The following is an 18,598-nucleotide window of genomic DNA, read 5'->3' as shown; positions in this document are numbered from 1 at the left end:
AAAATACGAAATCCCGATTGTATGATGCAAATGAAACGTAGTAATGTGCCAAGCAAACGTCTGAATTATTTTTCGATCGATATTTGTTATGTAGGTATAATGATTAATAAGGTATGTTATTAATTTGTTTTGTTCAAGAGATTTTAGATACGAACCGATGTTATATGCGCGAGAGGCTTTTTCCATCGTGCTGATAAATTTAAATAATGTCGCTGTTTAGTCAGATAATCAGAAATCTAAATTCATTTCAATTTATAAAAAGAGATCTAATCTATTGATATTATTTTTAAGAGCGTCTAAATTAATCGATAACTATCATTCACAGCTCTAATTGCATTGTCATTTATTATAAATTCAATAGCTAACGTGCTAACAAAAAAGTTAAGAGAAAATAGCAAATCTGTGATTTGCTAATTTATTTTTCGATCAAACGCCTTATAAATGAAACATGCATCTTATGCATAAAAATAGTTCTAAAATAGTATTTTCTACAGATATATGAAAGAATATATGCGAATTAACGGTACAACATAGTCAATCTTAATAGTTTCATCACAATAAAATCAGTACGCAAAAAGAGACTTAAGATTGCAAGTTTCCAATCTGAATCGACAATGCAAAATGCAATATCATATCTAATATGCAATGATTAGATGTGGAATAATATTTTTATTTCGTAAATTTCATCAAAAAGCAGCGATATAGCATCTTAATATAGTGTATGTTTTGACAACGAAATATATATATGGAAATTTCAATATATGCCATATGCAAGCGAACTGTAATGTTACTGAAATGAAGTAGGTAGGCATGTCAATTAATCATTTAATTAAGCGATACGTTGTTAACACGAATCGCTCATACATTATAATTCCATAGTGCCGGCCGTGCAGTAATAGTTCGAATTAAGAATTTGCAACAAGCAAAATAGCTGAGTAGATAGTTATAATATGAGCCTGATTGTAGATTGCCTATTTCTAATCGATTTTAGCCACCCCGTCGCCTTATTATAGTGGTTCCTGTTACATTAGGATACAAATGATAGAATATTTTCATACGATACGGTGATCAAAATGATGCGCCGTTATAGCAATAAGAGAGAAAATGACGCGAGAGATCAGTTTTCTATGTGACTCCGATTAAACGTTAATTAATTTAATTGGCGATTAATTCAACTGACGGAATTGCTTATGGCAACATTTCTAACAATATATATAAATCATTATCCCTAATCGAATTTTTCATGTATTAAATAACAAAAAATCAACTATTTTATTATACACGTCATTAGCAAGATAGTACAGTTATTGCTTGATAAGTTAATCGCTGATTATATCAATTAGTCGAAGTTGCTCATAGTACAATAAAACCACGGAACAGATTTATGTTAAAGTAATCCTCAAATAAGAGTTTAGACGTCATCTGCTATCTATAGTTCACTCTTTATAAAAATGATAGAATCAATTTAGTATTTATGTTAATTTATTTAAATTCATTTAAAAATGCTTTTAATTCAATAATCCACATATATTATCATTATAAGTAAACTTGTAAAATAATAAAATATAAATTCCCTTGTGACTAAATATACGATAAATTGTTTAAACAGTCAAATATTGTTTAAGCTCTTATTTGAGAATTTTTTTATTATAAATTACAAAATTTTTTTTAAAAAGCCATTTTGACGCCATCTCGTGGCTATCCGTACGAAATAATAAACTTTAAATTTGCTCGCAGCGTGAAGAAAACGCCAATCGCTACTGAAATCTACAATCGCACCAATTGAATCTTGAACAGTTCTTCAGCAGCTTCCGTTGCAAAAGCATTCATATCGGTTATGATCATCTCGATGAAGCTAATGCGCCAACAGCAGTATATATAATGTGCTTAATCACGCGAAGATACCGCATCGCCGCGCGCGTTCATGAATAGAATGCCGTTCCGTTCACGATAACGCGCATGTCGAGATATTATCAACGAAAAATTATCTCTGGCACGAGGCGCGACGTTTTGCGCGATTAGTCGTTTCGCAAGTAGTAAGGATATAACGGGACGAAATGTAATTATTTCAGACGCGAGATCTTGAGATCTGAGACGAAAGGAAGATGGCGGACGGTCGCGCTAAAGACGCGTTCCCCGTTGCTTCATTTCCTGATCATCATTTTCTCCACACCTGTTATATCTTTATTAAGAATGTAGCGGGATAAAATACGACTCACCGATCTCGATATAGAGTGCCCGGAAGTCGAAGAGAACCTATGAGAGAACTGACAATGGAAAAACGGCTCTTCTCGTAAAAACGCGCGTTTGTCCGTGACGGTGACTTTTTTCGAACTGAATATCGCAGCGATCGACGCAATCGCGACATCGCATCTGATGTGAAGTGCGCCGTAAAGACGAATTCTTCGATTAATTTAAATTTATTTTCGCAAATCCATTCTCCAGACAGCACCATGTTCAAAATTGAAATGCAAGACGTCTTCAAGATGTCATTAAAACGTTTTTTAGACATCTTATCGTAATCATTATAAAGACATCTTTAAGATATCATAAGACAGCTTAAAAATGTTTTTATAATGGCTGCATTCAAAAAAAATAGCTTTGCAATTGTTGTAAAATTTAATATGATTTATATATTTAGAGCTAATGATGAACTAAAGGCAGGACTAATTATACTAAAGAACAGTTGCAAAACAGTTTTCTTTGCTGAACACAGCCAATACCTACTCTGCAATAGGCATAAGCTGGTCAATAGGCAAAAATTGGTCAATCGTAATCGATTATTTTCTCCGCATTCGATTACAGTCCATTTTTTTTCTGTTTATGATAAAGTGGTATAAAGCGGCGTCTACGATGAGATTTTAAGGCGTAAACTTTAAGTCTTAAGTTGTAAGAAATGAATTAATCACAGCAATTATTTTCCTCACATTCAACTGTGCTTAAATTTTAAACTTTTAATCTCATTGTAGACGCCGCTTAAGACACTCTTATGATCCATTTTGCACATGTTTTGCTATCTGGGCTATTTGACTTGAATTTTGAATTGATGTTCGAGATTTCATTGCTTCTCACACATTTCAATTTTTGAAAAATAGAATCCTTTTGAAAAAAAAAATCTTTCCGCTTTCTTGCATCCATATGTCCATAAATTTTCAACGTTATTGAAATGTGAACTGATCGATCGTTAGTTCAATTTCCATTACAATCAGAATTATAAATGCGTCGAGTTAAGGGAAGTGTCATACATAACGGAATATTAATATAATGGAATATATCGGAATATATAAATATAATACGAACGGAATATTTAAATATAATACGAAAGCATTTCGGAATATGCATTTATTAAAATTTTGTGCTGTGATATGTGTGATGACACGATTTAGCATAAAACAAGCAACTATTGATTGAAATATTAATCAATATTATTACGTATTTTAATTCAATGTAAATTCGTTATATATATATATATATATATATATAAAGCACTGAATTGTTTCGTTTTTTTTTTATTATTTAATGTTATAAATGCTCTTTTTATTGTGTATTTCCTATGCAAAGCGTTGCAAACAGGGACTCCTTATAATGTCTTTTGTCAAAGATATAGAATCTTTCAATACCAAGAAAAAAAAGTTAAAATTATTAAATTATTAATGAATAGATAAATTGGAAAATGCAATTTTCGCGCATTTCTACATTCAAAAAGATTGTGAGGTTTCTTGAGTTGTATTAGAAAGCTATGTTCCCTTTTGTCTGTTTAATATATTTATTAAATACTATAGCTGTACATTGAAACTAACAGCGAATTGTATATAAGAATGATTAATACCAATAAAATTTCTTTGGAACACGATCTTCTTTAATACTCATTTTTTCCATGATATCCATCTCAAAAGTTTTTAATGCTGGCTGTAAATAGAAAACATGCATTTAATTTTTTGTTTCTACGTAAAATTTGTTTTAATATTATTATAAATTCTTCATTCATTTTATGTATATATGTATAACTAATTAATATCCAAGATCTATAAATAAAAATAAATAAATTCGAGAAGATATTTTACATCAAAAGTTATTTTTTCCACATCAGCTTTAGTTGTATCTTTTGCTTGCTCTTGATAAAGGTGAGGAAATTTGTAATCTATCGTTTCTTTGCTTGAAACAGGAATAGGAATTATTCTACCAGATCTCACAGATACGCGTACACGCTGACCATCTTCTGTGAATCGCCATTCTATCGGAGTTGCTTCCCTACAACGATTTGTAAATTAGTAATATATAACCATTGACACTATATATTTACCTTCATAAAATAAATTTTTTATAATATAATAGATACTTACATATCTGAAGGATCAACCAATTGTACTTGTGAAGTTATTAATAATGGTTGTTCTTGTTGCATATATACACCAAGATATTTTTTACCCATCTTATGACATTTCAGCTTCGTATTAAGTCCTTCGACAATTACCCAATTTCTTTCTTGATAAATTTCTTTTACAATCCCTTGCTTTCCTTTATCTTTTCCTACTAAAACCTCTACCTAGAAAAATATAAATTTATACAAATGTTACAATATTTATATATCAAAATAATATTACTAATAATATTACTAATTACATCTTTTATCTTTTCACTTTTTATGAAAAGTGAATAATTTATGAAAAGTCAATAAAATAACGTACCCTATCACCTCGAAAGAAACTCCAATCCTTAATAGGCTCTACGTGAACGAATTTATGAACTTTACCAGGTGCATTATCACGATAAAATTGATGAGTCCATGGACGATGTATTGAGAAACGAAATTGCTTTCTTTCAATCGTGCGTGGTAAATAATTTGGCTTGTTGGGTGTCTTCCAATAAACCTTAATAAATTAACAAATAAAAATGTTAAAATTAATAATTAACTAATTGATCAGCAGAGTAAAATAACTTTGACTAAATTTTAATTAACTTGAGCAACAATTAATTCTAATAGATACAACTTGCAAAAATAAACAACTTTTAGGTTCAGCCATTCAAAATCCGAAAATTAAAATTTATCATCTTAATATTGTTTGTATTCTCACAAAAAATATGTAATATTACAAGAATAATAATAAAAAACATTATTTTTTGTTATATTTGTTATAAATGAATTTTCATACTACCTATATAAAATTTTACTAATAGCTCACTTGGATTACTTTTAATATCTGTTTCTACTAATATAGTTTAATTTACATCCAAGAATTAGAAAAAGATGAAGAATAAGTTGAACGGAAATTAAAGTCTTGATAGAAATAAATATAAATGAACTACTTGATATTTTCAATTAACATGAAAAAAAATTATAATATATTAAAAATTTATCATATTTAACTGAAATATAATTTTTAAGGTTATACAGTTTACATTCTTTAACAATATACAGACTAAAATAATTTGACAATTGTGCATACCTGTGCCATTGCTCGTTCTATGTAACTATCTGGTAAATTTGCATATTTCTTCGACCATTCGCCTACGCGTTTTAACAAACTGGATGTCAATCTCATATCTATTCCTTATATTGTAACAAAATTTTTACACTTAAACGCAAATGTTACAATTTTCTAGCGTTATTTTTAAAATATTCAAAATATGCAATTTTTGGTTATATGTCTTCTTAATCAAATAACCTCCACATCGCTCCACACTCTCTATTACTGTTTAGAACAGATTTGGCTAAAGTTAAAGCAACTACTAGAGGGTTCTTACACAGACCGATTTTAGTGCCAGAGCATGATCCCATAAAATCACGGAATAATAATAATGACCGTATTTTCATAATCAGATCTTGTGCTTAAGGTAAGTTTTCTTAAATTTATCTTTAGATGCTCAGCAGCCAATGAAATAATTCGTACAGTATCTGAAGATAAATTTAAGGAAGCCTTAGGGTGAAATCAGTTCGAAATAGGACTGCAGAATAGAGAATGCGTCATTGTTCTTGTAATAAACGTCGTATTTTGAGAGGTTAAAATAATTTGATGCTGATTGATATGATGGAATTGCGTAATGTCGAGATGAATGAAACAAAATGACAAAATTTGAGTACATAAATATAGATGCCAAAATAAAAAAAAGCAATGATGCATTACATGCGATTTTAGTATCCTTTTCCACACTTTCCATCACGCCAGTTTGTGTGCTATGTTCACACGATGCAGAAAAATGATAATAAATGCATTAAAGTAATTCAAAAAATTGTTATGAGATTGTAAATATTAGTTGTAAGACATTAAATACAACAGTGATAATTGTTTTTACAATTTGAAAAATTATATTTTATTTTAATAAGCAAATTATTAACATGAAGTTAATAATTTTTAAATTATATTCATGCGGGATACATCTTTGACGCATCATGTGAACACACCACACAAAACTTGCGAAATGGAAAAGTGCGGAATAGCGATTGGTTGCTTCAATGACGCATTCTATATTCCGCAGTCTTATTCCGAACCGAGTGATTTCACCCTTAAATACAAGATCTGACTATGAATACAGGCATGAGGAGATCAAATTCGAAATCTGAAAGTGGATTCGAAATACTGTGGAGGAAAAATCCATAGAAAATCTAGCAGATTAAAATCACTAGATTAGCAAAGTATCGCGATGAAAAAAAATTTACAATTCCAAATATTAATTCTGAATTAATATTTGGAGCCAAAATGGCGTCAAAGTGTTATCCTAATAAAAATTCTAATAAAAATTCTAATAAAAATCTTGATAAAAATTCTGTTAAAAAATCGAAAATCCATACAGGAATCTGGAAGAAGAAAAAGAATCTAATTCTGTTATTCGAAAATGCCTATATTGAAAATTATAAAAACCGTAGGAAAAGAGGCTGAAGTTTTGAAAATCGCGCGTTATGGAGCCAAAATGGCGGTAATTTGCGGTACTTTGTTAATTTAGTAACTTTAATCTGCAGGATTTTTCATAGGTTTCCGGATTAGAATATAAAAACCAATTATAGACGAGCATTTCCTTATCGTTCGACTGTAACAGGGGAACTCGACTGCAATTGATTGGTTCTTACATTCTGAGATTTGATTTCTGAAACCCTCAGTGGAAATTAGGCTAGTGATCGTTCGTAGATCCAGTTTAGCCAACCCTAATTGTTGTCTTCGCACGCATATCATTTAAGTTTGGTCTCTTTTTATCACTACTTAGGCTGTGGTCAAAGTCTTGCTGCAAATGCTTTGAAGCGTTTGATAGACCAATTAAAAGAAAAAATTTTACAAACTGACCAATTAAAAAATACTTCAAAGGTAGCATCGTGTTGATTCCGTTGAGTATTACTAAGGCACTATAATGGCTATGTTCCAAAGTTCATTGCCAGTGCCGAAAATATATAATACACGTAACGTAAACTATAGATTTTCAGCGCTGGCAGTGAATACAGTCAATATGAGTATTCGCATCCGCCATTTTTAGTCCTTTTCTCACTCTCTTGCTCCTTTCCTCAATCCCTCAATAATTACTTCTTATTGACTGTCACAACAAACTTGCGATCAGCTTGAAACTAATGTAGAACTGGGGATTCGGTCAATGCTATGCTATAAACGCTTTGAAGCTTTTTTTAACTAGTCAATTTGTAAAATTCTTTTTTCTAATTGGTCCATCAAAGCATTTGTAGCGAGACTTTGACCACAGCCCGGCTTTACGTGTTATGCGTTATGCAAGAGTCTATGCTCCCCGCTTAAGAATAGAACGCCATTTGTGTTGATTTGTGTTATCAAATGAAAAGTATTCCATGTCAATCCCTTCCACCATATGGAGAACCAATCAGAAATTGTGCCCGCTTTCGCCAAACTCTGATTATAGGATCTCTAGATCTTCTTAAAGATTATTTTCAGGCTTTTCTATGTCTGGCGCCAATTACAAAAATCTTTGAATTGAACAATTACTGAATAATAAACAATTTTTGTGAAAAACGTTGCAGAGTGCACACTTATGTTTAACGTTATTAATATTAATACATCATAAAAAATTTCAAATAAATTTCTACTGGCATCATATATGACATCATAAGCATATACGAGCTTAAGTGTTATGGGAAATAGGTTAGAAAAACATCTCGATGCTTCGTGATTTTTGTCTATAGAAGATTTTTGTATTATCTTATGCGTAGCATAATGTTAATCCCGATGATTAGAAAGAGTGTACCAAGAGTGTGTAATCTGCGACGAATTATCGCATGTGTCACTTATAAAAACAAAATGCGAACGAAAATCGTACGACAGTACAACGAGACGAATTTGCTGTCTAGCTCGACCCCAAATGTTGTAACTTGTAGAATTTACAGCACTGAATCAGAACCACGCGTCTCTTTGCCTATGCTTGTAACTAATGTTGCACCGTTCAAACCATCTTTTTTAATCCCGTTTCGTCTTTTTTTCTTTTCTTTTAAAACTATTCCACAGATAGATAAAGAGTTTTCTATATCCGAGACTGTCAAGGGAATCAAATACGTATGATATTTTTCATGACTAATTAAATACATACTATATAATATTGTTCGAGTACTAACAAGTATATCTTTGCATTTCTAGGCAATAACAATAATATCTAAGGCTTTAGCAAATGGAAACTACGATTCCTTGGAAGGTCTTGTAGCAGAAGATATGATAGAAGTTTTAAGAACAAAAATCGAAACCCTTAACCCTGAGCAAAGATGGTTAATTGCAGTAAATGAAGAAGATATTATATTTCAAATTTTATCTGATATCTCAGCTGAGACAGGTAGCAGAATTATCAAATTAATACAATAATATTTTATAATATACAGCAAATATGTATATATATATATATCTTATTTGCAGATGAGGACCATTCCATTCAAATTAAAACGATCTTCCATTACATCCCAGGTATGGCCGAGAAAAAGAAGTTAGAATCAGCTTTTACAGACATTTCTAAATTTGGAGATATGTTAGTATGTAATTATACTTTTACTCGTAAATATGTAAATAATGTTGGTGGTTCATGGATTGCGACTTTTGTAAATCATTTTAGTATTAATGTCTTATAGTAATTTTGTTAATATATTTGCATAATAGTTTGAAATAAATTTGTTAATCTATTTAATCATTTTTTGTCGCTATAGAAAATAAGTGCTAGAGCTATCTATATAATATTACTTCATATTTTTTAATAAAAAGATATTAATATTGATATATTATTTACATTATATCGCATTTCAGACATGTATATACATATAATACAAATCATATATTTTATTCATAATCAAAATATATGGATTCAGTATTTGTATTTTATATAAATATTAGTTACTAATATGTTCCAATATCAATGGAATATAGTTTTTAATGTGCAGCAATGTTGCGCCAATTTGTATCCCATTTTTTGAAACAGATATAACCAAAGGCCCCTACAAAATAAAATATTCTGTAATATAACATTTATCGCATATAATGATAAAATGTATGCATTTAAGATTACCTGACACATTTGTGGATTATGTATCCAACATTCTTGTTTGGAACCTGCAGTTTGGAATAAATTGTTTTGTTTTGTGGCCACAAAATTAAAAAAATTTACTTCCAAATCTTCTAAATTACATACTGAAATCTTGATTACATTTAAATATGGTTCCATAAATAACGAGATAACAACCATAGCAGAAATACTAGCTTGCTTGAAATTTATTTCGATAGTTTTAATTGAGAAAGCTATTAATTTATTTAAATGGTCCAATGTAGGTGATGGATCTCCTGCAATAATACAATGTCATATAATCAAATAAAATCAATCAATAAAAATTCCAACACTGAATAGAAATGTATAAGCATAACATATTCAAAAATAAGAAAAAATAAACCGTTCACATTTTCTTTATTATTTATATCTTCAGATATAAATTTTATGTATACATACATCTATCCAGTTTGTATTGACATTTTTATTGTACTTTATTTGATTCGATAGAAAACATTTTAATTTCATATAATATACAAAAAATATTTAATTATATTATGTATTATAAGACAAAATTTCTATAATTACTTTTGTAAATTGCATCAGTAAGACGAAAAGGTTTAGTGATAGTTAAGGCAAACATTGGAATTTGATTACGTTCAGTTCCTTTTAATAATCTGTCTATTGCTGCAAATATAAATTAATCGATTACCAATTAGGAAATATTCAGACCATATGTATAAATTCCATTGTGTCTTACATTTTCCTACTTCTTCAAATACTTTTGCGACTGGGATATTTTTACTGATATATTTGCTCAGATGCATGGCATATAATCCGTACTTGCTGTTTGTTCTTTCGTAACTAGGACGATAACTAGATGTGGAGTATGCTTGTACTAAATTTCGTAGGTTTTTCCTACTCTTATATTCTTTGACTTTTGGTATCTCATTATGAATATTAGGATTAGATTCTCTGAAAGTTTTTAATACAGTGTATCTGAATATTTGATTACATTGAACTATCGATATGGCTTTAATTCCCAAATGTACATGTACATAAAAAAATAGATAATTGTAAAATTCCTTACTTTGGTGGTATAGTTTGACACATGTCCAATATCGTTACTAAAAGAGCAGGATCATTTTGCAATAATATAGCTAACAATTCACTTTCACAAATTGCATCCTTTCTTAAATAAGATTCTGGCGCATCAACAGCAAGCATATAACTCTCTTGCATTTTAAAACCATGTCCAGCATAATAGAATAATCCTACACGACATAAACTTTAGTAAAGGCACTATATATGTATATAATTCTATGCAGTATATTTATAATAACTCACCATAAACTCCTTCTTTTAAAATGTCACCAAATTTTCTTATAGCATTCTTCATTTGTTCAAGCGATAAGTTTACTAGACAAATTATTTTAAAATCAATTTCTTTTAACAGAATACCAATTTTTGCAGCATCGTTTTTAGGTGTCTCTAGACACATGTGATTCTCATAATCGTCATTTGCAATGATTAAAGCTATTTTAGCTATTGCTTTTTCACGAGGAAGGTCCAACTATACGAATATATAAATATATTATCACAACAGTTTAGATAAAAATTCATTTAATTTTTATTTTTATTTATAAAATAATAAATTGCATGTAATTTTTACCATTATATGACTTCTTTGAGTGATTACTTCATTCACGTCATTATTTATGTAACAATGATATTTTCCTTCATGTTTAAAACTGAACTGTTTTATCTAAAACATTTTTTTTTCTATTATGCAATCTTTTAACATTAATATTATGTGTACTTACATGCAATACATTGGATGTTTCTCCTTCTAATTTTATATTATCTCTAAACCATTGATAATGTGGTTCTGGATGACCTTGCGCTATACATTTAATTATAAAATCTTCACCTTCTTTAAGCTCTAAGAAAGCAGGTGGTTGTTGCTGTATAACTACAGGTACGCGAGATAAATTTACAAAAACTGATTTTGTTAATAATATAGATATTACTACCTCTCCATTATTAGTGACTTGTGAGATTTTGCAATTATATTCTCCAGCTTGATCACAACTGTAAGAAATTATGTACATAATTAGTTATATCACATGTCACAAATTGAGACAATATTTTTACCTATTTATAACAATGTCAAGTTCACAACTTTGTTGTCTCGGTAGCTCAATATTATTGTGATACCACTGATAACTTGGCGATGGTATACCCGTAGCTTTGCAAGAAAGACAAAGATGTTGACCAAGAGATATTTCTAAAGTATCATGTTCTAGATCGTCAGAGGGATGTTTAATAATTACGGATGGTTCTAATAATAATTTTAAAAGTTAGATTGTTATGGAGTATTTTATCTATAATATATCGGTTCTGACTATTGAGAGACAGAGAGATATATACCTGGATAATGTAAGACAGACAAAACGTTGCCAAGTTCACAATCTCTGAGCAATGTGCATAATATTCCAACCGTACACATTTTTACATTAAGCTCGAATAGTAGAATGTCTGCTGGCGTTTTTGTAGCATTGGAATTCTGTTCTAATGACTTCAGCCATGAGTTCCTATAGGTGTGACAGATACATAAAGATTTATTAAAAATGTATACTTGATTAATTTTTATCAAAGTTACTCGAATTATTTTTTACCATTGGTATCCAAATTGTTCGGCTACGTGACAGGCGAGTATCTGCCAACTTGAGTTCTTATTTAACTCGTGAATTAATTCATTGTACATTCCTGGTGGAATACGCTCTAAATATATATCTTCACTGATTTTTGCCATTTTAATATAAGTGTATTAATTATTTTGCACAATTAGAATGATTAAAATGATTAAAATATAATCTTATCGACGCAACGACTTCCTTGCTGTCAAATGGACGTTACTTATTATAGCACGCTTTTTCCTCAATGGGAAAGGAAGGAAATAAATAAATGAATAAACGTCATCATACTTCAGGAAAAATATATTGCATTTATTTTAACTATTTTCTTCACAATTTACTTATCAAGAGTACATTGACATTTCATAAAAAGGCACAAAATCTAGAGTTGAGATTTATGTTACATCTAATTTTATACATTAATTTTTTTGTATATACGAGTTTTTTAATAAAAATATATAGACTTGTCTTTGATAATTGAATTAGTGCACACTTTTTGTACTTAAAGTAAAATAGACATATATTTGAAAGTTTGGTGAAAGCAGGAAGGAAAATTCTAGTGCAATCAAGTGAAGGAATAAAAAAACACTTATTTTTTTTAGAGGCAATAAATCTGTTCGTATTGCTTGCTCTTTTTGCGTTCAATATCATCGCTTTCTTTCTTTTCAACATCTAAATATATCTGAATATATTTATCTCATTTTACGTGCAAATATTTTTAGGAATTTCAAGCAACGCGAACAGATCTAACCTCAGCGATTGGTTCGTCGATCGTCCGGCGTTTTTTTTTTTAGTGATAAATGATTACTGAGTGTGCAATCGTAAAATGGCAAGTAACTAGGGATCTTGTTTCTCATTTTTGCGACGAATGATTTCAGGGAAAAATCATAAAGTCCCTGAGAGGTATTCGTTAGAGATACGACCGCGAGAGGGCGGCGATCGTCGCGCGGCCAGTCGGCCCGCGAAGTTGCAGCTTCTGCGCAATGCGCGTGGCGCGCTGCGCCGCATGATCTTGCGTATCAGTGTTCGCCAGTGCCATCCGGAAGGCACACATCAGTTTATGCGTTACGCGGGGAACAGCGCGATAATCGTAATCCGTGCGAGAACCCGCGAGCAGTGGTGCGTCGTCTATCGAGAGAAAAAAAAAGCAAGGAAACGGATCGCAGATCGCGAGGACGACGGACGGTGTTGTTCGGTGACGATAGGGTGGCTGGTGGTCGGCGGTCGCTCAGCGGCGGCGATAGTGGTGGTTAGTGGTGGCGGCGGTGGTGGTGGTGGGTGCTCCGGGTTCCGCGAGTGTCCGCGAAAAACTAGTGCCGCGAGCCATCATGGCGAACCCACGGAAATTCAGTGAAAAGATCGCGCTGCTGAACCAGAAGGAGGCGCAGGACTCAGCCGCATTCGAGGCGATCATGAAGGAGGTCTCGAACGTCACGAGCAGAGTAAGGAGATATCAGTATTATCCTTTGGCGTGGGTAGCTCGGTGTCGTGCCGCGATCGCGCCGTGACCCGTCGTGCACTTCCCTCGGCTCAGATGTTAGAACGTAAACAACGGGTATCTCCCCTCGCCTCCGTCATCCCTTTGCCACTGTCGTTCTCCATCTCTCTCCGATCTCCGTCTCTCCTTTTTATCGTTGCGCTTACCGCGCTGTTCGTTTTCCGTGTGTGCGTCTCTCTCTGTGTGTGTGTGTGTGTGTGTGTGTGTGTGTGTGTGTGTGTGTGTGTGTGTGTGTGTGTGTGTGTGCGTGTGCGTGCGTGCGTGCGTGCATGTATGTGTGTGAATGTATACATATGCGTGCGTGTTGCCTGCCTGCCCTGCCCGCCTGCTTGCCTGCTTGCCTGTGTATCGGCCGGGTTGCTCCGCGAGCGAGCGTGTGTGTATGTGCGACTGCTGGTGCAAGTGCATCGCGAACCGCGTATCCTCGACACGCGTTTACCTCGCGGCTCGCGGATCGCGTTACCGCGAGAGCGGTGCACATATACCAACTTATGTCGCGTGGATTTTTTCCACGCACGCTCGTGCCGATCCGATCGCGACTAAAGTACTTTTGGAGGCACTTATCGAGGCGCGATTACGCGACGCGGATTAATCTCTCGCGAGCTGATTGAACAAGCGTCGAAATTCACGCGCGTTTCAACGTGTTTTAACGCGAATTAACGATTCCGCTCCAAATTTATTTTTGTTTGGCAATTCCGCGTTGTAAAGTCGGAGCGCGGTGTTTAAATACCCGCTGGACGATACGTGGGATTTCAATTTCGATAAAATAAAAAGATAAAAACATCAAGAGGAGCTCGTTTCCTCGAGTGATTTCGCGGATGAAGCTTGGCGTTCGTTATGCATTCGATTCATTTCGATGTACGCATGTAAACATTCCACTCTCTCAATAGCAGCGCCGGCGGCCCTCGAGGTATTTTCAACGGGAGCGTCGGCGAGGTTGGGTCGATGCATTTAGCGTCCTCGAGCGCACCTCCGCATACCCCCGTGCAGTTAAAACCGAGTGCCGGAGACCGGGGAACGTTCTCCAATCGCGTCGAAAAGATAAGGATGTCTCGCGGGACCGTTCGTCGCTATCCGAATATCTCGGAGCGAAAATCTTCTGACAAATAAAACGAGATTGGATCACCGCGCTTTACGCAGAAATTTACTTGTTTAGATATCAATACATGATTGTTTACTACCGAGTGCGGTTACAAACTACGGTTTATTATTATTATTGTACTAGTAAATACAGTAATTACTATAACTTGAATTTTCCTAATAAGAAATTATTTTTATCTTATTTGCTATCTTATAAATATTTACATACATTGAATTTAATGAAAACTTTGTTCTTTACATGAGAGAAGAAATGTATCATGTTTTAGTAAATAATAATAAATTTAATGATAATAATAATTTTAATAATAAATATTTATTTATATGAATATTGCCAATTAAACATTTACTTACAATAAATAAATATTCAATAAAAAAAAAGATTGTCAAATTAAATTGATGATTTTGTACTAAATAAATAAATCTTTATATTTAATAAATAATTAGTTGGTACCATTTAAACTTAATGATTTATTAAAATTTATATTTTTTTCCAGTGCATCTTGTTATATAAATATCTATATAATTTCTTAAATTTTGCCTCTTGATGTACAAAGTTTATAAAATATTTAAACTTGCCGACCCTCGATTTAAAATGAAAACCGCTTAAATTTCACTGTCAAGTAGCTGTTAACTGTCAGCTTTTAAAGACAGTCATCTGTCGTCTCTTATCTATCGATTAAACACAGTGCGGGACCAAATTCCGTTAGATTTTATAATGTTTCGTACACGTTGTTCAAATTTTTCACTCACAGAACTTAGAGTACCGTTCAGATCGACAATCGGAGAATGAAATCCGCCACGGAGAGATAAGAACCTGTTTATCGGAGCGTGGTCCACAGAAAGGCCGATCATTATACCGTGAAAGTCAATACTACGTCACGTAGCTAACGCTTATAATCAACAAAAGAAATAATCGAAGATCACGAACACATTTGCGATTAAAGTAAGAACTAATACTGGGCTTTCTACAACACAACAAGCCATTACCTAAGCTTTAAACCGTAAGAAATTGACCAACACACACAGTCAAAAAAAATGTGAAAAGAATAATCGACTTTAATTGGTAAATTTCTTACGAGTTAAAACTTAAAATGTCGTAGATTGTAGAATAAGAATGCGAGGGTGGCAGGATGATAAAAAGAATCGTCAGTCCTGACTATACGTAAGTCTCGCAGGAAGGAAGAGAAAACAGCTTGGTTAGCCTACGGCGATGTATCTGACTAATATTTGAGTTTTCGTTCGAAGCGCCTAATCTCGCAAGGCTAACCGGTCGAGTAAGGGGAGCTGTAAAGCTCGCTTACGACTACTGATGCTTTGTTTGCGGTGTGGTTGTCAATGACGGGACCTGCACAGGTGGCCTCGGCGAGCAGCTCGGTGGGTGCTAGTCCCACGGGATCCGGCGTACCGGAGACCCCGCTGTCCGTCAAGAGTGCCGGCGCCAGTCCACCGCAGTCCAGCGGCAAGCATCTGCACATTAACCTGGGAAATCAGTTCAGGGCGGGTGGCTCGCTGCCGAACGTTAACAACAATGTCAATTGCGGCAACGACGCGAAAGAGCACTCCTCGCCGCATCCCGGCGCGATCCACTCGATCGACCTTAAGGTCTGTACCGATCTTGCCCGAACGAAAACATCCCTCAGTTGTTGTTGCCCCGGCTTATTGTCTCCCGAACATTTCGTTGCACCCTCTGGAACGCACCCTCATCTCGTTCCACGGAGAAAAATTCTTCCAAGTCTGCACGTTACGTCGATTCGTTTTGGACATGACATTCAGGCATTCTGCCACAGGTTTATTCGAATCGAAAAGATCTCGGTGATTGAGAGAGAGAGAGAGCCAATCTTTGGTTGATGTCAGACTTTGTGATATTTGGAATCGAAAAATAAGGATTTAAATTGTTATGTTGAAAGTGCAATGAAATTCGATCTTGATAGTTTTCATTTTAGATGAACGCAATGTTTTTGATTGCAAAGTTTCGAAAGAAATTCTTTCTTGCATAAAATTGATTTTTGAAATCATGTTATTTTAAACTAATAACTTTATCATGTATTTCGCGATGAAACTCATTACTTATCATTATTTTGAAACTTTTAATGAAAGCTTCTTTCAAATCAGCACAAAATGAAAGACTTTTCTCCGTGTTTTTAAGGGTCGTTCCGCACTGCAGATATTTTACAATTCGCTTTTTTTTCCGCACTAGGTTCTAGTGGAAGTTCGAAATTTATTTCAGATAATACAGTATAATGTCTTGCTGTTTATTTTACTCGTATATGAAATAGGAAATGTATTGATAAATATTGTTGACGTTGCACATCACTGAACGCAGTAGGAGTTGTATCGACTGATATCGATCGTAACAATTTTCTTTTCGTAATAATCTTCCCCTTTTTCTTTTTGCAACGTCTTTACACAGCAATAAAATTGCATGGCACGTACGCAATAGCACGAATTAGAAATATTCCCGATTGCATTGAACACTATAAATGTAGTTGTGTAGTCGATTATTTTTTTAGTAGCAATTAAATTGAAATTCTGCGATGACGAACAAAATAATTAAAAATCGCAAAATAAAAAAAATTAGAATTATAACAACACGTATGTTATTTAATGTGACTGTGCTACGTTAATTGCGTCTTGCAGGTAAACGATGCATACATTTTCGCTCACGTTATACTAAAAAGAATGACTGAAGGTTTTATCCTGCATTTTGAACCTCTGTGACCTTTGTCTCATGTCTGTATTGTAGTTGCAGTGTATACATTCGATAAACAAAGAACTATTTTATTAAGCTGTGCAAACTAACATAAATTCCATGCAGAAAATACTTTTATGGAAATGACCAAGTCCAGTCATTAATGATTTTGTATATTCATGCATAATTATTATTATATTCATGCAAATATCTGCTTCCGAGGGATTTATAGAATGACATAGATAGTCACGAAATCGTGATAATAAATTATAGCGTGAGTTTCGAAAAGTTTTAACGAATGTAAATCAATCGTCAATCAAATTTCAAGCAGTTTAGTAACTTGTAATAAGATTTATTAGCAAATTGATTAATGATTTATATGGCAAAAATCTAATCAATAAGTTATATTTTTTTTAAACATTACGTGAAAAATTTTGCAAAATAATTTCATATAGTTTTGACGTTATTTCAAAGTTTACAGCAAAATGTGTACTTGCATTAGTAGCTGTGCGTCATCCGAAGCAATAATTAAATTTTCTGGATGAAGTTTTCTCGTACTCAGATGGACTGAGAAAATTACGCGATGTCATTTCAGATAGAGATCCAATGATGAAATTATACAACATTTTTTTCCACATTGATGGGAAAAATGCTGGTTGCCGTATCGTAAGATCAAAGTGTAGGAAAATTCACGACTAAAGACCGTAATTACTACACTACGTAAACAAGTAATTAATTTACATGCGAAATTTACGGAAATGTATAAGCTATTATATAAAAACGCGTGTACTTAAAATATACAATTGTCGAAATTATGGCACACTATCAGGTGAGGAAATCCTTATCTCGTACATAATTAAAGGATTCGCTGTGACATATGAATAAGTTCGTAATTTATAAATCTCAAACATACAGTTTCATTTCTAAAATAGACTTATGGACTTACCTCATTTTTATACACTGGGGATCCTTCAGTTTTAACTGAACTGACAGTGATTTCTATGGCTTCCTTCGATGTTTTACTTCACAATATTCTCTTTAATAAATATTTTCTCTCGAGAAACTACTGTACCTAATTAACTTTGCTATATAATTTATTCTTTGTAACGAATCCTTTTTAATTAATTTGACACACCCCGTTTCACC

The 18,598-nt window shown here is 33.0% G+C and overlaps 4 protein-coding genes across 4 annotated transcripts in view; 2 read left to right on the top strand and 2 right to left on the bottom strand.

Annotated features, from left to right (window-relative positions):
- Nucleotides 1-3,738: 3,738 nt before the first annotated feature.
- On the bottom strand, nt 3,739-5,543 carry LOC105625632 (probable 39S ribosomal protein L24, mitochondrial). The gene is made up of 5 exons (XM_012206991.1): nt 5,448-5,543; nt 4,689-4,871; nt 4,344-4,546; nt 4,065-4,251; nt 3,739-3,909 (listed from the first exon to the last, which is right to left on the bottom strand). Exons 1-5 carry the CDS (start codon nt 5,541-5,543, stop codon nt 3,823-3,825), a joined length of 756 nt encoding a protein of 251 aa, XP_012062381.1. The 3' UTR covers nt 3,739-3,822.
- Nucleotides 5,544-8,153: 2,610 nt separating this feature from the next.
- On the top strand, nt 8,154-9,061 carry LOC105625253. Its single transcript, XM_012206883.1, has 3 exons — nt 8,154-8,501; nt 8,583-8,772; nt 8,853-9,061. The coding sequence occupies exons 1-3, from the start codon at nt 8,154-8,156 to the stop codon at nt 9,059-9,061; spliced, it is 747 nt and encodes a 248-aa protein (XP_012062273.1).
- Nucleotides 9,062-9,316: 255 nt separating this feature from the next.
- On the bottom strand, nt 9,317-12,283 carry LOC105624176 (mucosa-associated lymphoid tissue lymphoma translocation protein 1-like). The gene is made up of 11 exons (XM_012205891.1): nt 12,147-12,283; nt 11,899-12,062; nt 11,623-11,809; nt 11,292-11,559; nt 11,141-11,233; nt 10,816-11,041; nt 10,559-10,742; nt 10,229-10,443; nt 10,057-10,155; nt 9,493-9,764; nt 9,317-9,421 (listed from the first exon to the last, which is right to left on the bottom strand). Exons 1-11 carry the CDS (start codon nt 12,281-12,283, stop codon nt 9,317-9,319), a joined length of 1,950 nt encoding a protein of 649 aa, XP_012061281.1.
- A 1,209-nt stretch (nt 12,284-13,492) lies between these two features.
- LOC105617651 (CREB-regulated transcription coactivator 1) overlaps nt 13,493-18,598 on the top strand; it is a 29,849-nt gene continuing 24,743 nt past the window's right edge. Inside the window, exons 1-2 of the mRNA XM_012199211.1 lie at nt 13,493-13,606; nt 16,117-16,365. Of these exons, the coding sequence (XP_012054601.1) occupies nt 13,493-13,606; nt 16,117-16,365 (363 nt within the window). The remainder of the gene's footprint in view (nt 13,607-16,116; nt 16,366-18,598) is intronic.

The sequence above is a fragment of the Atta cephalotes genome (genome assembly GCF_000143395.1).
Source record: "Atta cephalotes unplaced genomic scaffold scaffold00001, whole genome shotgun sequence".
NCBI classification, from domain to species: Eukaryota; Metazoa; Arthropoda; class Insecta; order Hymenoptera; family Formicidae; genus Atta; species Atta cephalotes.
This window is presented reverse-complemented; position numbering and strand designations above follow the sequence as displayed.